Raw genomic sequence first — 14725 nt, 5'->3', positions numbered from 1 at the left:
AGTTGGTAGAAAATAAGTGAGAATAGGGTTTAACTACATAATACCACCAATCAATTGGACATCTATTTGACCTCTATAAAATATTTTATCCAACCACAGCAGCATACACATTCTTCTCAAGCTCACTGGGAACATTCACCAGGATATTTCACTCTCCGGGCCATAAAAACACTTTAACAATATCTCTAAAAAAAATTTTTTAATGTTTATTTATTTTTGAAGGAGAGAGAGACAAAGCATGAGCAGGGGAGAGACAGAGAGACAGGGAGACACAGAATCCAAAGCAGACTCCAGGCTCTGAGCCCTCAGCACAGAGCCCAACACGGGGCTCGAACTCACGAGCAATGAGATCATGACCTGAGCCAAAGTCAGACACCCAACCAACTGAGCCACCCAAGCACTTCCTTAACAATGTTTTTAATTGAAAATCTTACAAGAGTGCAGTCAGACTACAGTGGAATTTAACTGGAACTCAGTAACCTAAAGATAGCTGGAAAATATCAAAAAAATTAGAGATTAAACAACACACTTTTAAATAACACTTGAGTCAAAGAGGAAACCAAAAGAGAAGTTTCAAAATATATTTAACTCAGTGAAAATGAAAATACAACATAGTAAAACATGTAGGTAGGCTTAAGTAAAAGCAATGCATATTAGGGAAATTTATAGCAATTAATCCATACGTTAGAAAAATAATTTTTTTAACTAGAAAATTAAAATTTCTAAAACCAATAATCTAAGTTTCCACCTTAGAAAAACAGAGGAAAATGAGCACTATAAACTCAAAGCAAACAGAAGAAATAATAAAAATTTGAACAGAAGTCAGTGAATTTGAAAACAGTTAATCACTAGAGAAAAATCAATGAACACTAAACATTGGCTTTTTGATACAACTCTATCAGGGTTAACAAAGAAAAAAAAAGAGAGAGAAATCATAAGTTACAAATACACAAATATTGGAAATGAAAGAGGGTCACTACTATTGATCTCACAGACATTAAAAAGAGATATTACAAATAATTCCATGCCCCCAAATTTAATAGATTCAATAAAATTCTTTGAAAGAAACAAAACTCATGTAATAGAGAAATTCATAAAGAAACTGAAACAATAATTAATAACCTTCTAAAAAGAGAGCAACAAGCAGATGGTTTCACCAGTAATGGTTTTACCACACAATTGGGAAATAAATAATACCGATTCTCTACAATATCTTCCAGAAAATAGCAGAGAGAACTCTTGCTAACTCATTCTACAAGGCCAGAATGACCCTAACAACAAAAACCATATGAAGACTTTACAAGTAAAGAAAACTACAGACCACTATCTTTCACGAACATAGTTGCAAAAATCCTCAACAAAATGTTAGCAAATGAATCAAAAAATGTAGGGGCGCCTGGGTTGCTCAGTTGGTTAAGTGTCCCACTTCGGGTCAGGTCATGATCTCAAGGTCCAGGAGTTCGAACCACTCGTTGGGCTCTGTGCTGACAGCTCAGAGCCTGGAACCTGCATCAGATTCTGTGTCTCCCTCTCGCTCTCTGCCCCTCCCCCTCTCATGCTCACTTGCTCTTTCTCTCTCTCTCAAAAATAAACATTGGGGGAAAAATTTTAATGTATTAAAAAATTATACATCATGAATAAGTGGGGTTTATTCCAGGCATGCAAGGCTGCTACAATATTTTAAAATTAATGTAATTCATCACATCAACAGGCTAAAGAAGAAAAATCATACGAAGCACATATATATAAATGCATAAAAATCATTTAAAAAATCCAACACTCATTCATGATTAAAATCAACAAGAATAAAGGGGAACCTCCTCAACATGATAAAGGACATCTATGTAAACACACTTAATGATGACAAACTAAATACTTCTAAGACTAGGAAGGGACAGATATCCACTCTTATGACTCCTATTTAACCTTGTTAAAAAATAAAATTAAATAAGACACATTAAAACTGATACTACAGAGGGGTACTTGGGTGGCTCAGTTAGTTAAGCATTCGACTTTGGCTCAGGTCACGACCCCACGTTTTGTGGGTTTGAGCCACACGTCAGGCTCTGTGCTAATGGAGCACAGAGCCTGCTTCAGATTCTATGTCTCCCTCTCTCTCTCTCCACCTCCTCTGCTCTCTCTCTCAAAAAAAAAAAATAAATAAAAGAAACCTGATACTACAGAAATACACAGGATCATAAAAGAGTACTGTGAACAATTACATAACAAAAAATTGGATAACCTAGAAGAAATGGATAAATTCCTAGAAACTTACAACCTACCAAGACTGAATTATGAACAAACAGAAAATCTGAACAGACAGTGCCAAAAGAGACTGAATCAGTGAGCAAAACCTCCCAACACATAAAGCCCCTGGACCAGATAGCTTTCCCAGCTAATTCTAGCAAATATTTAAAGAAGAATTAATGCCAATTCTTCTCAAGTCTTCCCAATTCATATTGGGAGGCCAGCATCACTCTGATACCAAAGCCAGATAAGGATACTACAAGAAAATTATAGACCAATACCAGTGATGAACATAGATGCAAATATTGTCAACAAAATATTAACAAACTAAATTCAAATGTACATTAAAAGGATTATCCACCAGGACCAAATGGAATTTATTTCTAGGATACAGATGCTTGGTTGGAAGAGCATGTGACTCTTGATCTCAGGGTTGTGAGTTTGAGCACCATGTTGGGTGTAGAGATTACTGAAAAGAAACAAACAAACAAAAAACATTAAAACAAAAAACAACAATAACAAAAGGAATTCTGACGGTCCTCTTGAATAAGGTAGAGGAAAAGCAGTCCAGCAAGAAAGGAGAAAAATCTCTTCTCTGATGGCTAGCCCTCTGACATCCCAATTTCCCTCTGGGCCCTTTAGCCTTCCTCTGAGAGTAGAGAGCAAAGAAAGAGAAAATTCAGGTTTCTCTTATGAAGAAGGAAGAGGAGTAGAAGGAAAAGAAGAAATAAAGATGTTACATAAGAATGGTGTATATACGGATTTCAAGCTGTATTACAAAGCTGTAATCATCAAGACAGTATGGTACTGGCACAAAAACAGACACTCAGATCAATGAAACAGAATAGAGAACCCAGAAATGGACCCACAAATGTATAACCAACTAATCTTTGACAAAGCAGGAAAGAATATCCAATGGAATAAAGACAGTCTCTTCAGCAAGTGGTGCTGGGAAAACTGGACAGCGACATGCAGAAGAATGAACCTGGACCACTTTCTTACACCAGACACAAAACTAAACTCAAAATGGATAAAAGACCTCAATGTAAGACAGGAAGGCATCAAAATCCTCGAGGAGAAAGCAGGCAAAAACCTCTTCGACCTTGGCCGCAGCAAGTTCTTACTCAACACGTCTCCAGAGGCAAGGGAAACCAAAGCAAAAATGAACTATTGGGACCTCATCAAAATAAAAAGCTTCTGCACAGCAAAGGAAACAATCAGCAAAACTAAAAGGCAACTGATGGAATGGGAGAAGACATTTGCAAATGACATATCAGATAAAGGGTTAGTATCCAAGATCTATAAAGAACTTATCAAACTCAACACACACAAAAAACAAAGAATCCAGTGAAGAAATGGGCAAAAGACATGAATAGACACTTCTCCAAAGAAGACATCCAGATGGCCAACCGACACATGGAAAAATGCCCAACATCACTCATCATCAGAGAAACACAAATCAAAACCACAATGAGATACCACTTCACACCTGTCAGAATGGCTCACATTAACCACTCAGGCAACAATAGACGTTGGCGAGGATGCGGAGAAAGAGGATCTCTTTTGCACTGCTGGTGGGAATGCAAACTGATGCAGCCATGCTGGAAAACAGTACGGAGGTTCCTCAAAAAATTAAAAATAGAACTACCCTACAACCCAGCAATTGCACTACTAGGTATTTATCCAAGGGATACAGGTGTGCTGTTTCAAAAGGGCACCTGCACCCCAATATTTATAGCAGCACTATCCACAATAGCCAAAGTATGGAAAGAGCCCAAATGTCCATCAATGGATAAATGGATAAAGAAGATGTGGTATGTATGTGTGTGTGTGTGTGTGTGTGTGTGTATATATATATATATATATATATCTCGAATGGAGTATTACTCGGCAATCAAAAAGAATGAAATCTTGCCGTTTGCAACTACGTAGGTGGAACTAGAGAGTATTATACTAAGCGAAATTAGAGAAAGACAAGTATCATATGACTTCACTCATATGAGGACTTTAAGGTACAAAACAGATGAACATAAGGGAAGAGAAGCAAAAATAATATAAAAACAGGGAGGGGGACAAAACATAAGAGACTCTTAAATATGGAGAACAAACAGAGGGTTACTGGAGGGGTTGTGGGAGGGGGGATGGGCTAAATGGGTAAGAGGCATTAAGGAATCTACTCTTGAAATCATTGTTGCACTATATGCTAATTTGGATGTAAATTTAAAAAATAAATTAAATTAAAAAAAGGAATTGTGTATATAGCATTGGTGAAAGAAAATGTAAACAAACAAAAAAACAACTGTGGCTTCTTATTTACTCATAAAATTGAGAACACCAACGAAATTGACAACATGGAAGAAAATACATTCAGAAAGAAGCAACGTTAAAACAAAAAATAAATAAAATGGAACAAAGAATAATACCCCAGAGGCTTTGAATCTAGATGGTTTTACATTTTAGAGATGATTTCCATTGCATACAGAATTTTTTTTTTAGGAAAAAAACCACAAAAGATGTATATCGATCTAGCTCATTATGCAAAGGGATCTATACCTGAACCTGATAAAGAGGAGGAAAAATATCCTAATAAATAAAATCAGATAACCAAATAGAATCTAAGGTATATTAAATAATGACTAATACATCACGTTGGATTTATCCCAGGGATTCACAGTGGGTCCACTGTGAAGGATTCTATATTACGTATAATGTTAAATGGCAAAACAGGAAAAAGATCCATTTAAACTTAAGCCTTGGTTGAAACCTCATACATTTTCCGACTTTATGTATAAATGAGCACGTATATATACAAATATCACTAACATGACTAGGATGACGTTTCCCTTCACGTCAAACAGTATCTAAATTAAAGCAAACCCTTGGTGTTCAAACACTATTGGTATCTCCACACCACCTGTGCAAAATCAGGCTGCTTTATTAACACCTTTACACCACCTGGTTCGAGAAGTGTTTGCCAATGCAGTTAAATTTGAAACCCCAAAAGAGAGGTAAATGTCTTGAACTTTTCCAACACTACTGGAACAAGGAACACATACACAAATATGGTTAAGAATTCAGAAGACCGTTCAGCAAGGTGACTGATACATGAATAAGCAGAAGCTTTCCTATTTGTGACTAATAAAACAATCAAGACAATGTGGTGGAGGGAGGGAGAAGGGCATCGTATTAACGTAGCAACAAAAGCAAATCCCTGGGAGTAATTTTAAGAAGCCACGTGAGAAACTTACAAGCGTTTCCTGAAAATTAGAAAGCATGAACCAGATAAGCAGACACGGGGCAGCTGTTCCAAGACGGCGAGACTCAGAGACTCAGTGGCTTCGCCTCTGAAATGGGACAGGCATCCTCAAGGTCAGGAGAGGACTGAGGGACATCAGAAGGGCCCTCTGGAGTTCCGGTTTGGAGCCCATCTGGGCGGGAGTCTCTCCCCTGCTGCTCCGACGGGCTCTACCAAAGCCTTTCCCCGCGGGATCCAAACCTGCCGCCTCCTCACCAAGACCGCAGCTGAATCAACCCCAGCCAGCCAACTTCTTTCCAAGTCAGAGGCTGCTCCCCTAGGCAACCGCGTGTAGGCGGAAACGCCGCGGAGCATCCTGGGGATTGCAGTCCTTTTGCGCTCTGGCGCACTGACGCTCATCTGGTCCGCAGAAGGGCCGGTTTGGGGGAGGAGCTGGTCTGGCCCAAATCCCTCCAGCTGTAGAGCCGGGGCAGGGTAAAAAAAAAACCTCCCAAGTGATGGGTTCACTGGTTCCAGTGTCTGCTCTCAAGGGGCCAGGGTTGCTCTGGCCCAAGTTCATCTGTGGGTGCGGTGTGGTCTGCGAGTGTGCAGGAAACACCAAGTACGTTGAGAGAAAGCAAAATTTGTTCACCAATCAACCCTCACGTTTCCAGATCTAGGGTTCTCAGAGTGCTGCTTACAACTCTTCATCAGCTTGTCAATATCTACAAACAAACAGCCTGCAGAGACTTCGATTAGAATTGCACTGAATCTCTGGATCAAATTAGGGAAAACTGACCTCAGAATATTGAATTTTCTGAGCCATGAAAATGGTATCCTGTATACTTAAGTGTTATCTAGTTATGTTCATTAGAATTTTATAGTTTTCAGCATACAGATCCTGCACATATTTTATTAAATTTATACCTAAATACTGAATTTTGTTGTTACCATTTTAATTTAAAAAAATTTTTTTAATGTTTATTTATTTTTGAGAAAGAGGCAGAGTGCAAGCAGGGGAGGGGCAGAGAGAGAGGGAGACACAGAATCCAAAGCAGGCTCAGGCTCTGAGCTGTCAGCACGGAGCCCGAAGCGGGGCTTGAACTCACTAACTACAAGATCATGACCTAAGCTGAAGTGGGACGCTTAACTGACTGACCCACCCAGGTGCCCCAAGATTTGTTTTATATATATACATGTGTATATATAAAGAACTTTCCTGAGGGACACAAGAGAAGTCTGGAAAAAATGACAGGACACATCTGCGTTTGGATAAGACAATTTAACATTTTAAAGATATCTATAATCCTTAAAGTTTTGGCAATTAAAACCCTATGGTAGAGGTGCCAGAACAGACAAGCTAATTGATGGAAGAGAATTAGGTGTCTACAGCTGTCTTGTATATATATGAGAACTTCACGTATGAAAAAATAGGACTTTACAAATCAGTGTTAGACTATGGGATGGATTATATTGGTAAGACTAGCTAGCTGGTCAAAAGGAAATTACATGGCTATTTTGCATGACTGAGCATCCTAAAATAAATTTCAGGTGATTCAGGGTATAATATATTTTTTTAATTTTTTTAATTTTTATTTATTTTTGAGAGAGAGACAGAGTGCAAGCAGGGGAGGGGCAGAGAGCGATGGAGACATGGAATCCAAAGCAGGATTCAGGCTCTGAACTGTCAGCACAAAGCCTGACGCAGGGCTCAAACTCACAAACTGTGAGATCATGACCTGAGCCAAAGTCCGACACTCAACCGGCTGAGTCACCCAGGCACCCCAGGATGTAATATTTTTGACTCAAATGGTGGACAAAATGTGGGTGAAGCCAGTAAAAACAAAGGGAGATGTCTCCCCTGGGGTTCCTCATCCAAACCACACAATACAGAGAATGAACTGGGTGAATACTTTCTCAATTCTACATAATCAGTACTATTCTAGGTGCTGAAAACAGAAGCTACATACAATTGATACCTACAGCATTAGAGCATGGGCTTACTTCTCTCACAAACCCTTGCTTAGAAAGTCTAAAACACAAAAGAAAACTACCCATTAAGAATCTATGCACAATATAATTGCAAATATGTACAGTACTTTAAAAAGGCCTACAAGGAGAACTTTACAGAAGGAAAGTGGGCTAGGCTCTGTGTTAGGCCAACCAGACAATCAAAACATTAGGCTACAACAACAAACTGCAAATCCTTTGTTTGTAATGTAAATGATTGAATACATTTTGTTTATATGTTTTTATTCCTGTATTTTGCTATTAAAATTTTTTATAACATTTCCAAGACAAAAAATTACAAGTTTATGCTTTGAAGAATTTATGTAATTAAAATTTCACTAAACTGGGGTCCCTGGGTGGCTCACTCAGTTAAGCATCTAACTTTGGCTCGGGTTATGACCTCATAGTTCATGGGTTTGAGTCCTGCATTGGGCTTTGTGCTGTCAGCTCAGACCTGGAGCCTGCTTTCAGATTCTGTGTCTCCTTCTCTCTCTGCCCCTCCCCTGCTTGTGCTCTGTCTCTGTCTCTCAAAAATGAATAAACATTAAAAAAAATTTAAAAAAATTTTATCACTAAACCAATCTTTCTAGTTTAGGACTTATTTGTGTTTTGACACTGGAGTTGCACTGAGTAAGCATCAGAAATGTAAGATGCTTAAAAATTGCTACACTACTCATCCTGGTTGGGGGCTTGGGTTTGGGTGTTCTTTGGTTTTATTTTAACTTTTCTTTTCAAATGTAAAAGCCTTAAATGTACTGTAAACCTCAGATTGTTGTAAGGCTTGGTTGAGGTTTGTGTACTGTGGCTTGGATGCAGCAGTGGTTGGTCATGGAATAAAGAACGCATGGATCAGAACAACAATAACAACAAATGAAAGGCTAAAACAAAATAACAAATGGCAAAAAACAGCTGCAACACATATGACCAGATAGTTATATCCCTACTGCACAAAAGCCTCCATCGCTAATAAAAGAGGACTCTATCAACACATAAATGCCTCCAAGAAGTGATGCAGAAAAAATATAAATTGCCAATAAGCATGAAACTGTTTAACTCTCACTAGCAGTCGATTCAACGAAAACATACAAATAATCACCAAGGAGACATCACTCTCAGTGAATAAAAATGTCAAAAATGGTAAAGGCCAACAAGGATGGGCTGAAACCAACACTTGGGTACTTTTGGGAGGCGTGCCAACTGGTATGATGTTTCTGGAAGGCAGTCTGGCCCAAGGGCGTAGTTACATGGGAGAGCAAAAGTATAATAAGGAGGTTTTACTCCAGGCTTATATATAAAACTACAAGTAACATGAATATCCAAGCCCTTGGGGCTTATGTACTCAGAATTTTTCTATAAGTCTAACAGTAAGCGAGGTAGGCTTATGTATAAGTAAGTAAATTATGAGTAAAATAAGTACATTATTAGCCATATGGTATATAAATGGTGCCACCAGCTAGGCCACACCACGTTTCTATTAGGAGGGCTCAGGTCAGGGCACTTCACCGCTGGTTTTTTTCCTGGGAATGACCTCTTGCGAGCCTTAAGACTCACAATGGCATTTTGGAAAATCAGCCCTAAATCAGATGTTTCTTCTCTATCAGCAACCACATACGTTATGACATGCGGTCGATTAAATTTTGTTTTACATTAATTTATTTTTGAGAGACAGAGCACAAATGGGGGAGGAGTGGAGGGGAAATGAGACACAGAATCCGAAGCAGACTCCAGGCTCTGAGCTGTCAGCACAGAGCTCGAAGCAGGGCTCAAGGCCACCAACCATGAGATCGCGACCTGAGCCAAAGTGGGATGCTTAACTGACCAAGCCACTCGGGCGCCCTGACACGTGGTTGATTTTAAGAGTCAGGTTGAAGGTAACGTTGGAGACTCAGATCTTATTTGCTTATTTTTTTTATAAGACATTGGAGAGCGGATCCGTGATGATCAGATTTGCAAGGTCTGGTGGCAATGGGAAAGGCTGGAGCTAAGGGAGTTATTGAGGAGGATTAGTTAGAAGATATGGGGCCAGGAAAGATGAAATTCAAGAGATCTTTCTAGAACATTAATGAACAAAAGTTAATGACTGATTTGGGTGGTGGGAGTGGGTGATGGGGGAAAGAAGAGCAGGTAGACTTTAAATCAAAAGCCGTATTGAAATCAGTTAGAAACTGCTGGGTGCAGATCTTCAATTGTGATGTCAATTAATGAAGCCCCGAAAGTTGTATCACGTTCACTAATTTCCATTCACCAGTGGCAACAATTGCTTCCATCGTCAATACCACCCTTCTACCTGGTTACCTCCACTGAGCATTTTATCTGTATCTTCTAGTAGACTCACCTCCCCACATTCCCTCAACTAATCACCTCAGGATGCCTTCTTCAGATCTCCCATTTTTAAATTCCTATCTCTGAGCTGCCCATCACCAAATTTCTACTTGATCCTTAGAAGGAAGGGAAGCCACCCAGCTTTCCCTGAGTTTCACCAGGGCCACAGGCTGGGAGATTACCTTATCAGCTCCTGTTCAATCTTAGTTCCAGGACTTTGGTGGCTCAAGGCTAAGGGGAAGCATAGCTGGGGGTGGGGGGCAAGGCAGATGACCAGTGGGAGTTGGGTGCAAGGCGGGGTACCAGTCTTCAGACTGGTGGGGCCGAGCAAAGGAACTGCCTGTGGAGGGCTGAGAGGGAAGGGCATGGTTGTAGGGGTGAGGGAAGCAGGTCATGGGTGCAGGTGGTGTTGGGTAGGAGTAGGGGCAGGCAGGGGACTCGGGCAAGAAACCAGAGAAGGTGGCAGGAGACAGCTGGGCCAGTGGCTGGAGCAGTGACCGCTCTTGCTTCCTCTGCTTAGCTCTGCGGTTCTGGAACCAGACCTGAGGAAGGGGAAGAATAGCCACATCAACGCCTCTCTCTCAAATAGGTGGCCCTGTCACATCAGAGCCCCCCTCCCCTTCAATGACAGAAGCTTCAGGTACAGAGCATAAGCCTCTCTGACCATGCAGAGGAAGTACAGTTCTTCCCAAAGGCATAGGCCAGCTGGGCCTAGATTAACAAAGCAAGACCCACACCATCACTCCACAAATGTCTAAATTTGCCATACTATGAATTTGGGTGAATTAAGAATATCAACTTCCAACACGAAAGAGATCAATATGACACGATGGCATCTTCCCTCCACAGAGAATAGGAAACTTCCCCTAGGATTATTAGAGACGAATTTTACTGTTATAGACAGCTGGATTTAGGGTGGCGGCTTTATACTTAAGATGATTTCTATGGTTCGGATGAAAGGCACATCAGGCTGGCTGAGTCTCAAGGCCATGGTTAGGGACAAGGGTACATATGCATGCAAACACTTAAGATTAAATTTCTGTTGGAATTCACATCACTATTTTAAAAAATGTTTTATTTATTTTTGAGAGAGAGAAAGAGTGGGGAAGGGGCAGAGAGAGAGGGGGGGACAGAGGATCTGAAGCAGGCCCTGGGGCTTGAACCCACAAACCATGAGATCATGACCTGAGCTGAAATCAAAGGTCAGAGGCTTAACCTACTAGGCCATCCAAGCACTCAGGATTCACATTCCTATGAAGGTTGAGGGTAGGGTGTTGAAAATCAGGTTAGAGCTTAGGGTTACATTCAAGGGACAGTCTCATTTTAGGTGAGGTTATGTTGACTGCTGGGCGAGGCCATGTTCTGGGGAACGTTTAGGTTTGGGTTATAATGCCATATGAGAATTCATACCCCAATAGCTCCTGAGCACCAAATCTACATTTCTTCCCAGGAGAAGTGGGGGATCCTGGGGCATCACCTGGATTCTCGCCTCACTGAGGCCTGTGTCCCGGGCGAGGCCCTCTCGGGCCCAAATGTCAGGGTACTGATTCCTCCCAAAGGCTGCCTCCAGCTGTTCCAGCTGCGCTGGGCTGAAGGTGGTTCGGTGGCGGCGCCTGGAGTGCGGGCGACCCCTCTGTGCACCTTGTGGGGAAAGCCGTGGTCTCCGCACTCCTACACCAGAAAGGTTCCTGTAGGGCCGAGGGCTCATGTCTGAGGATGGAGGGGAGGGGAGAGGTTGTGTGGGGTGGACCCAACCGTCCATCCAGAATCTCGGATGCCGGTCCGCCCAGATCCCCTTTGCCTTCCACCCCCCAAAACCCCTCAGCTCTGGTAAGGAGCTGGATCTGGCTCCGCCTGAGCCCCCACTTCATCTCTGAGTGCGCTTATCCTGGGCTCTCCACCTACATTGTCACCCCTGAGCCTCACTTCTCACCCTGGGCACTTCTGCCTCCTGTAAGTCCAGGCCCATGGAACATTCCCATGCAACACATGTCCCTCCGTGTGCCTTTCGCCTCTCTGGGAGCATGTACTGTCCTCCTGGGTCTCACCCTCTGGGGCTCTTATTTGCTCTGACACAGTAACAAACTGTCCGGGTCTGTAGGACACCTGTGACTTGTTTCCTGCTCTCAAGGCTCATGTTCAACATCTACGTTCCCTAGACTGCTCCCATCCTCCTCCACCCTTCTTCACCTGGGAAGATGAAACATTCCTCCCTCTTCCGCTCAGACACACCCTCCCCTCACCTACATTTCATCTTCTCCCCTGGCCCGGCCCTGGCCCGGCCACCGGGCTGCAGGAACCTGAGCTCGTGGGAAAGGCTTGCCTCTCCTCCCTGCAGGCTCACTAAGCCCCCACACTAATTAGTCTGAGAGCCAGCCGGGGAAGAGAGGACACGGAGCGAAAGGAAACACCTGGAAGGCACACACTGAGAAAAGGAGATGTCTGGAGCTGAGGCACCCATCCCCATGGGGACCGACGGAGCAGCTCCCACCAGGGGCTCAACTGTCCACCTTGGGGACACATGCATTGAGCCACTGGTGGTCCCCTGCTCTCTTGGGATCCAAAGCCCTGGCCCCTCCAGATTCCCATCTCAGAGGAGGCAGTGCAGTGGGCAAACCATGAGGTCAGGGATGAGGAGCCAGATTTCAGCTTCGCCTCTGCCCCACCACCATGTGTGCTGTTCAGCAGTCCATCAATGCCAAGGCTGCGGGTCCAGTCTGTCAAACGAAGACATTGTCCCTCCCTGTGCTTGCTAAGATGCCCAAGGTTTTTAGCATTCTGGGGGCTGATTTTTATCTCCCCTTCTTGCCTTCCTTGTGGGGAGCCATGCCCTCCCCCAGAAGCCTAAGCGTGGAGCCCCCTCACCTGCTGCCTCCTCAGGACCACCCCAGAGATTCACTCACCCACCGTGGAGGTCAGAGTCCCAGCGGCGGGGTAGCCCTCGGGCCAGAGGCTGCTGCAAAGTCGCCCCTTCTTCTGCTTACCCTGCTCACTCCTCCCTTCTGCTTCCATGGCTAACAACAAAGATCAAAAACAGTCCAGGTTCCTGTGTCCCTGAGTCTCTGAGCCTGGGTCAGTCTTTCTCTGGTTCTGTCGTTCCCCTCTCTGCCTGTTTATCTCGCTCCTTCTCCCTGTGTTTATGCCTCTCACTCTCTGTATGGAAATACAGATGGATATCTTTGTCCTTCTCACTGTCTCCCCTGTTTTCTAATTTTTTTCCCTAACTCCCCATTCCTTCGCTTGAGTATCATAGCATTCTCTCTGCCTTGCCCCGACCCTGTTTCTCTGTCTTGGCCTCTACTTTCCACTGTCTGCCCCTTGTCTCTCTCTCCCTTTGCTCTCAGCTGCCTACTTTCCCAGCCTGCAATCCCACACCACCTCTTTCTCCCTGAGCCTTGGAGGAGTGACCTGCCCCTCGCCCCTGGGGGCCCATCCAATCATTGCCTGGTCACCAGAGCCCCCTTCGTCAGGGGAGGATCACAAGCCGGATGAGGGAAGGTGCTCAGTTGGAGGGTCCAGGGACTGGGGCCAAGAGCTCGTATTCCCAGAGGACCAAGTTCTTTTGTCCTGTTAAATCCCCTCCTGGGAGCAGGCAGGGTAAGAAGAAAATGCATTCCTCCTAAGACCCTTCCCCAGAACCCCACCGTGGGGAGAGGGGGTGCAGGATTGTACCAGAATGAGGGCCAGGAGTAGGGCCTGCCTGGCATCTCAGCATGTGGGTGAATATCCAAGGATCTGTTTCCAGGTAACTAAAAAACTAAAAGACACAAGTGCATTCTGGCCCCTCCTTGATACCCTGATTCTCAGAATATACTAGATACACCCTCCCCCACCTCAGGACAACCTCAACCATGGGCTGAATCTCCAGGACACCATAGTTCTCAAGGGCTGTCTGCTTTCCTCTCCCAAATGTCACCTCCTCACTCACTCAGAACCCCTTGGACTCCAAGACCTTCCAGGGTCATGCAGACATTCAGAAAACCCTGACCCTCGAGAGCCTTGGAATTCTGGGTACATCCTGACTGCTTGGACTTTAGGACTCTGTGAGACACTGAGATGCCCACGCCATCCTGACATTCTGAGTCTTCAAGGAAATGCTGAAGCACCTAGGATCCCGGAGCAGTCAGGAAACCCTGACACCCACAATATTCTGCTTCTTGAGATCACTTAGACCCAGAAAGTACATTCTGACATCCCTAGGGGATCCTGACCCTTTAAAGACAACCTGATACCCCAGGACTCTAGGATACTCTAGGACGCACTGAAACCCAGAATGTTCTGCCTCTACTAGAAGATCCCTCTAACCCTGCCATGAGGTTCTAACTTCTCAGGACACCCTACCCCTCATGGAAGGGACAGTCTGAATCACCACGGTCATGCTTATCTTTCGCACACATCCTTTTAAAAGCACCCTGACAATTTAAGACCAAAAAAAAAAATTCTCTAGGATCTTAATGCTTACAGTATGGTCCACAATCAGCAGCATCAGCAGCACATGAAAGCTTCTTAGAAATGCAGAATCTTGGAGTCCACCTTAGTCCTACTGAACCAGAATCTGCATTGTAACAAGATCCCCAGGATAAACGGGTATCCATTTATTTTCACCAGCTCAGGCTGCCATAACAAAATACCAAAGGATGGGTGGCTTAAACAGTAGACACTTCTCAAGGTCTGGAAGCTGCAAAAGCCAAGGTCAAGGTGTCAGCTGATTCAGTTCCTGGTGAAAGTTCTATTCCTGGGATGTAGACAGCTGTCTTCTTTGTCTTCACATGGCAGAAATAAAACCACCTTTGGTCTCTCTTCCTCTTATTGTATAGATACTAATCCCATCATGTGGCCCTTGCCCTCAAGATCTCAACTAACCCTAATTGCCTCCCAAAGGCCCCACTTCCAAATGACATCACATTGGGA

At 43.5% G+C, this 14725-nt stretch overlaps 1 protein-coding gene across 1 annotated transcript; it reads right to left on the bottom strand.

Moving 5' to 3' along the window:
• Positions 1-10017: 10017 nt before the first annotated feature.
• PROP1 (PROP paired-like homeobox 1) lies at positions 10018-14409 on the bottom strand. Its single transcript, XM_047853773.1, has 4 exons — positions 14277-14409; positions 12718-12828; positions 11292-11524; positions 10018-10356 (listed from the first exon to the last, which is right to left on the bottom strand). Exons 1-4 carry the CDS (start codon positions 14407-14409, stop codon positions 10018-10020), a joined length of 816 nt encoding a protein of 271 aa, XP_047709729.1.
• Positions 14410-14725: the final 316 nt, after the last annotated feature.

Source organism: Prionailurus viverrinus, chromosome A1 (assembly GCF_022837055.1).
Source record: "Prionailurus viverrinus isolate Anna chromosome A1, UM_Priviv_1.0, whole genome shotgun sequence".
NCBI lineage: Eukaryota > Metazoa > Chordata > Mammalia > Carnivora > Felidae > Prionailurus > Prionailurus viverrinus.
The sequence above is the reverse complement of the archived record's forward strand: the minus strand, read 5'-3'. Positions and strand labels throughout refer to the sequence as shown.

Bases quoted from the DNA above. Each gene is read 5' to 3' on its own strand.
- PROP1 (XM_047853773.1), bottom strand. From the start codon at position 14,409: ATGGATACCCGTTTATCCTGGGGATCTTGTTACAATGCAGATTCTGGT. The intron at 11,525-12,717 runs GTGAGTGAATCT...CTCCATCCTCAG, and splicing joins GACTCTGACCTCCACGGTGG to ACATGAGCCCTCGGCCCTAC. The intron at 10,357-11,291 runs GTGATGCCCCAG...CCCCTTCCTCAG, and splicing joins TCAGTGAGGCGAGAATCCAG to GTCTGGTTCCAGAACCGCAG.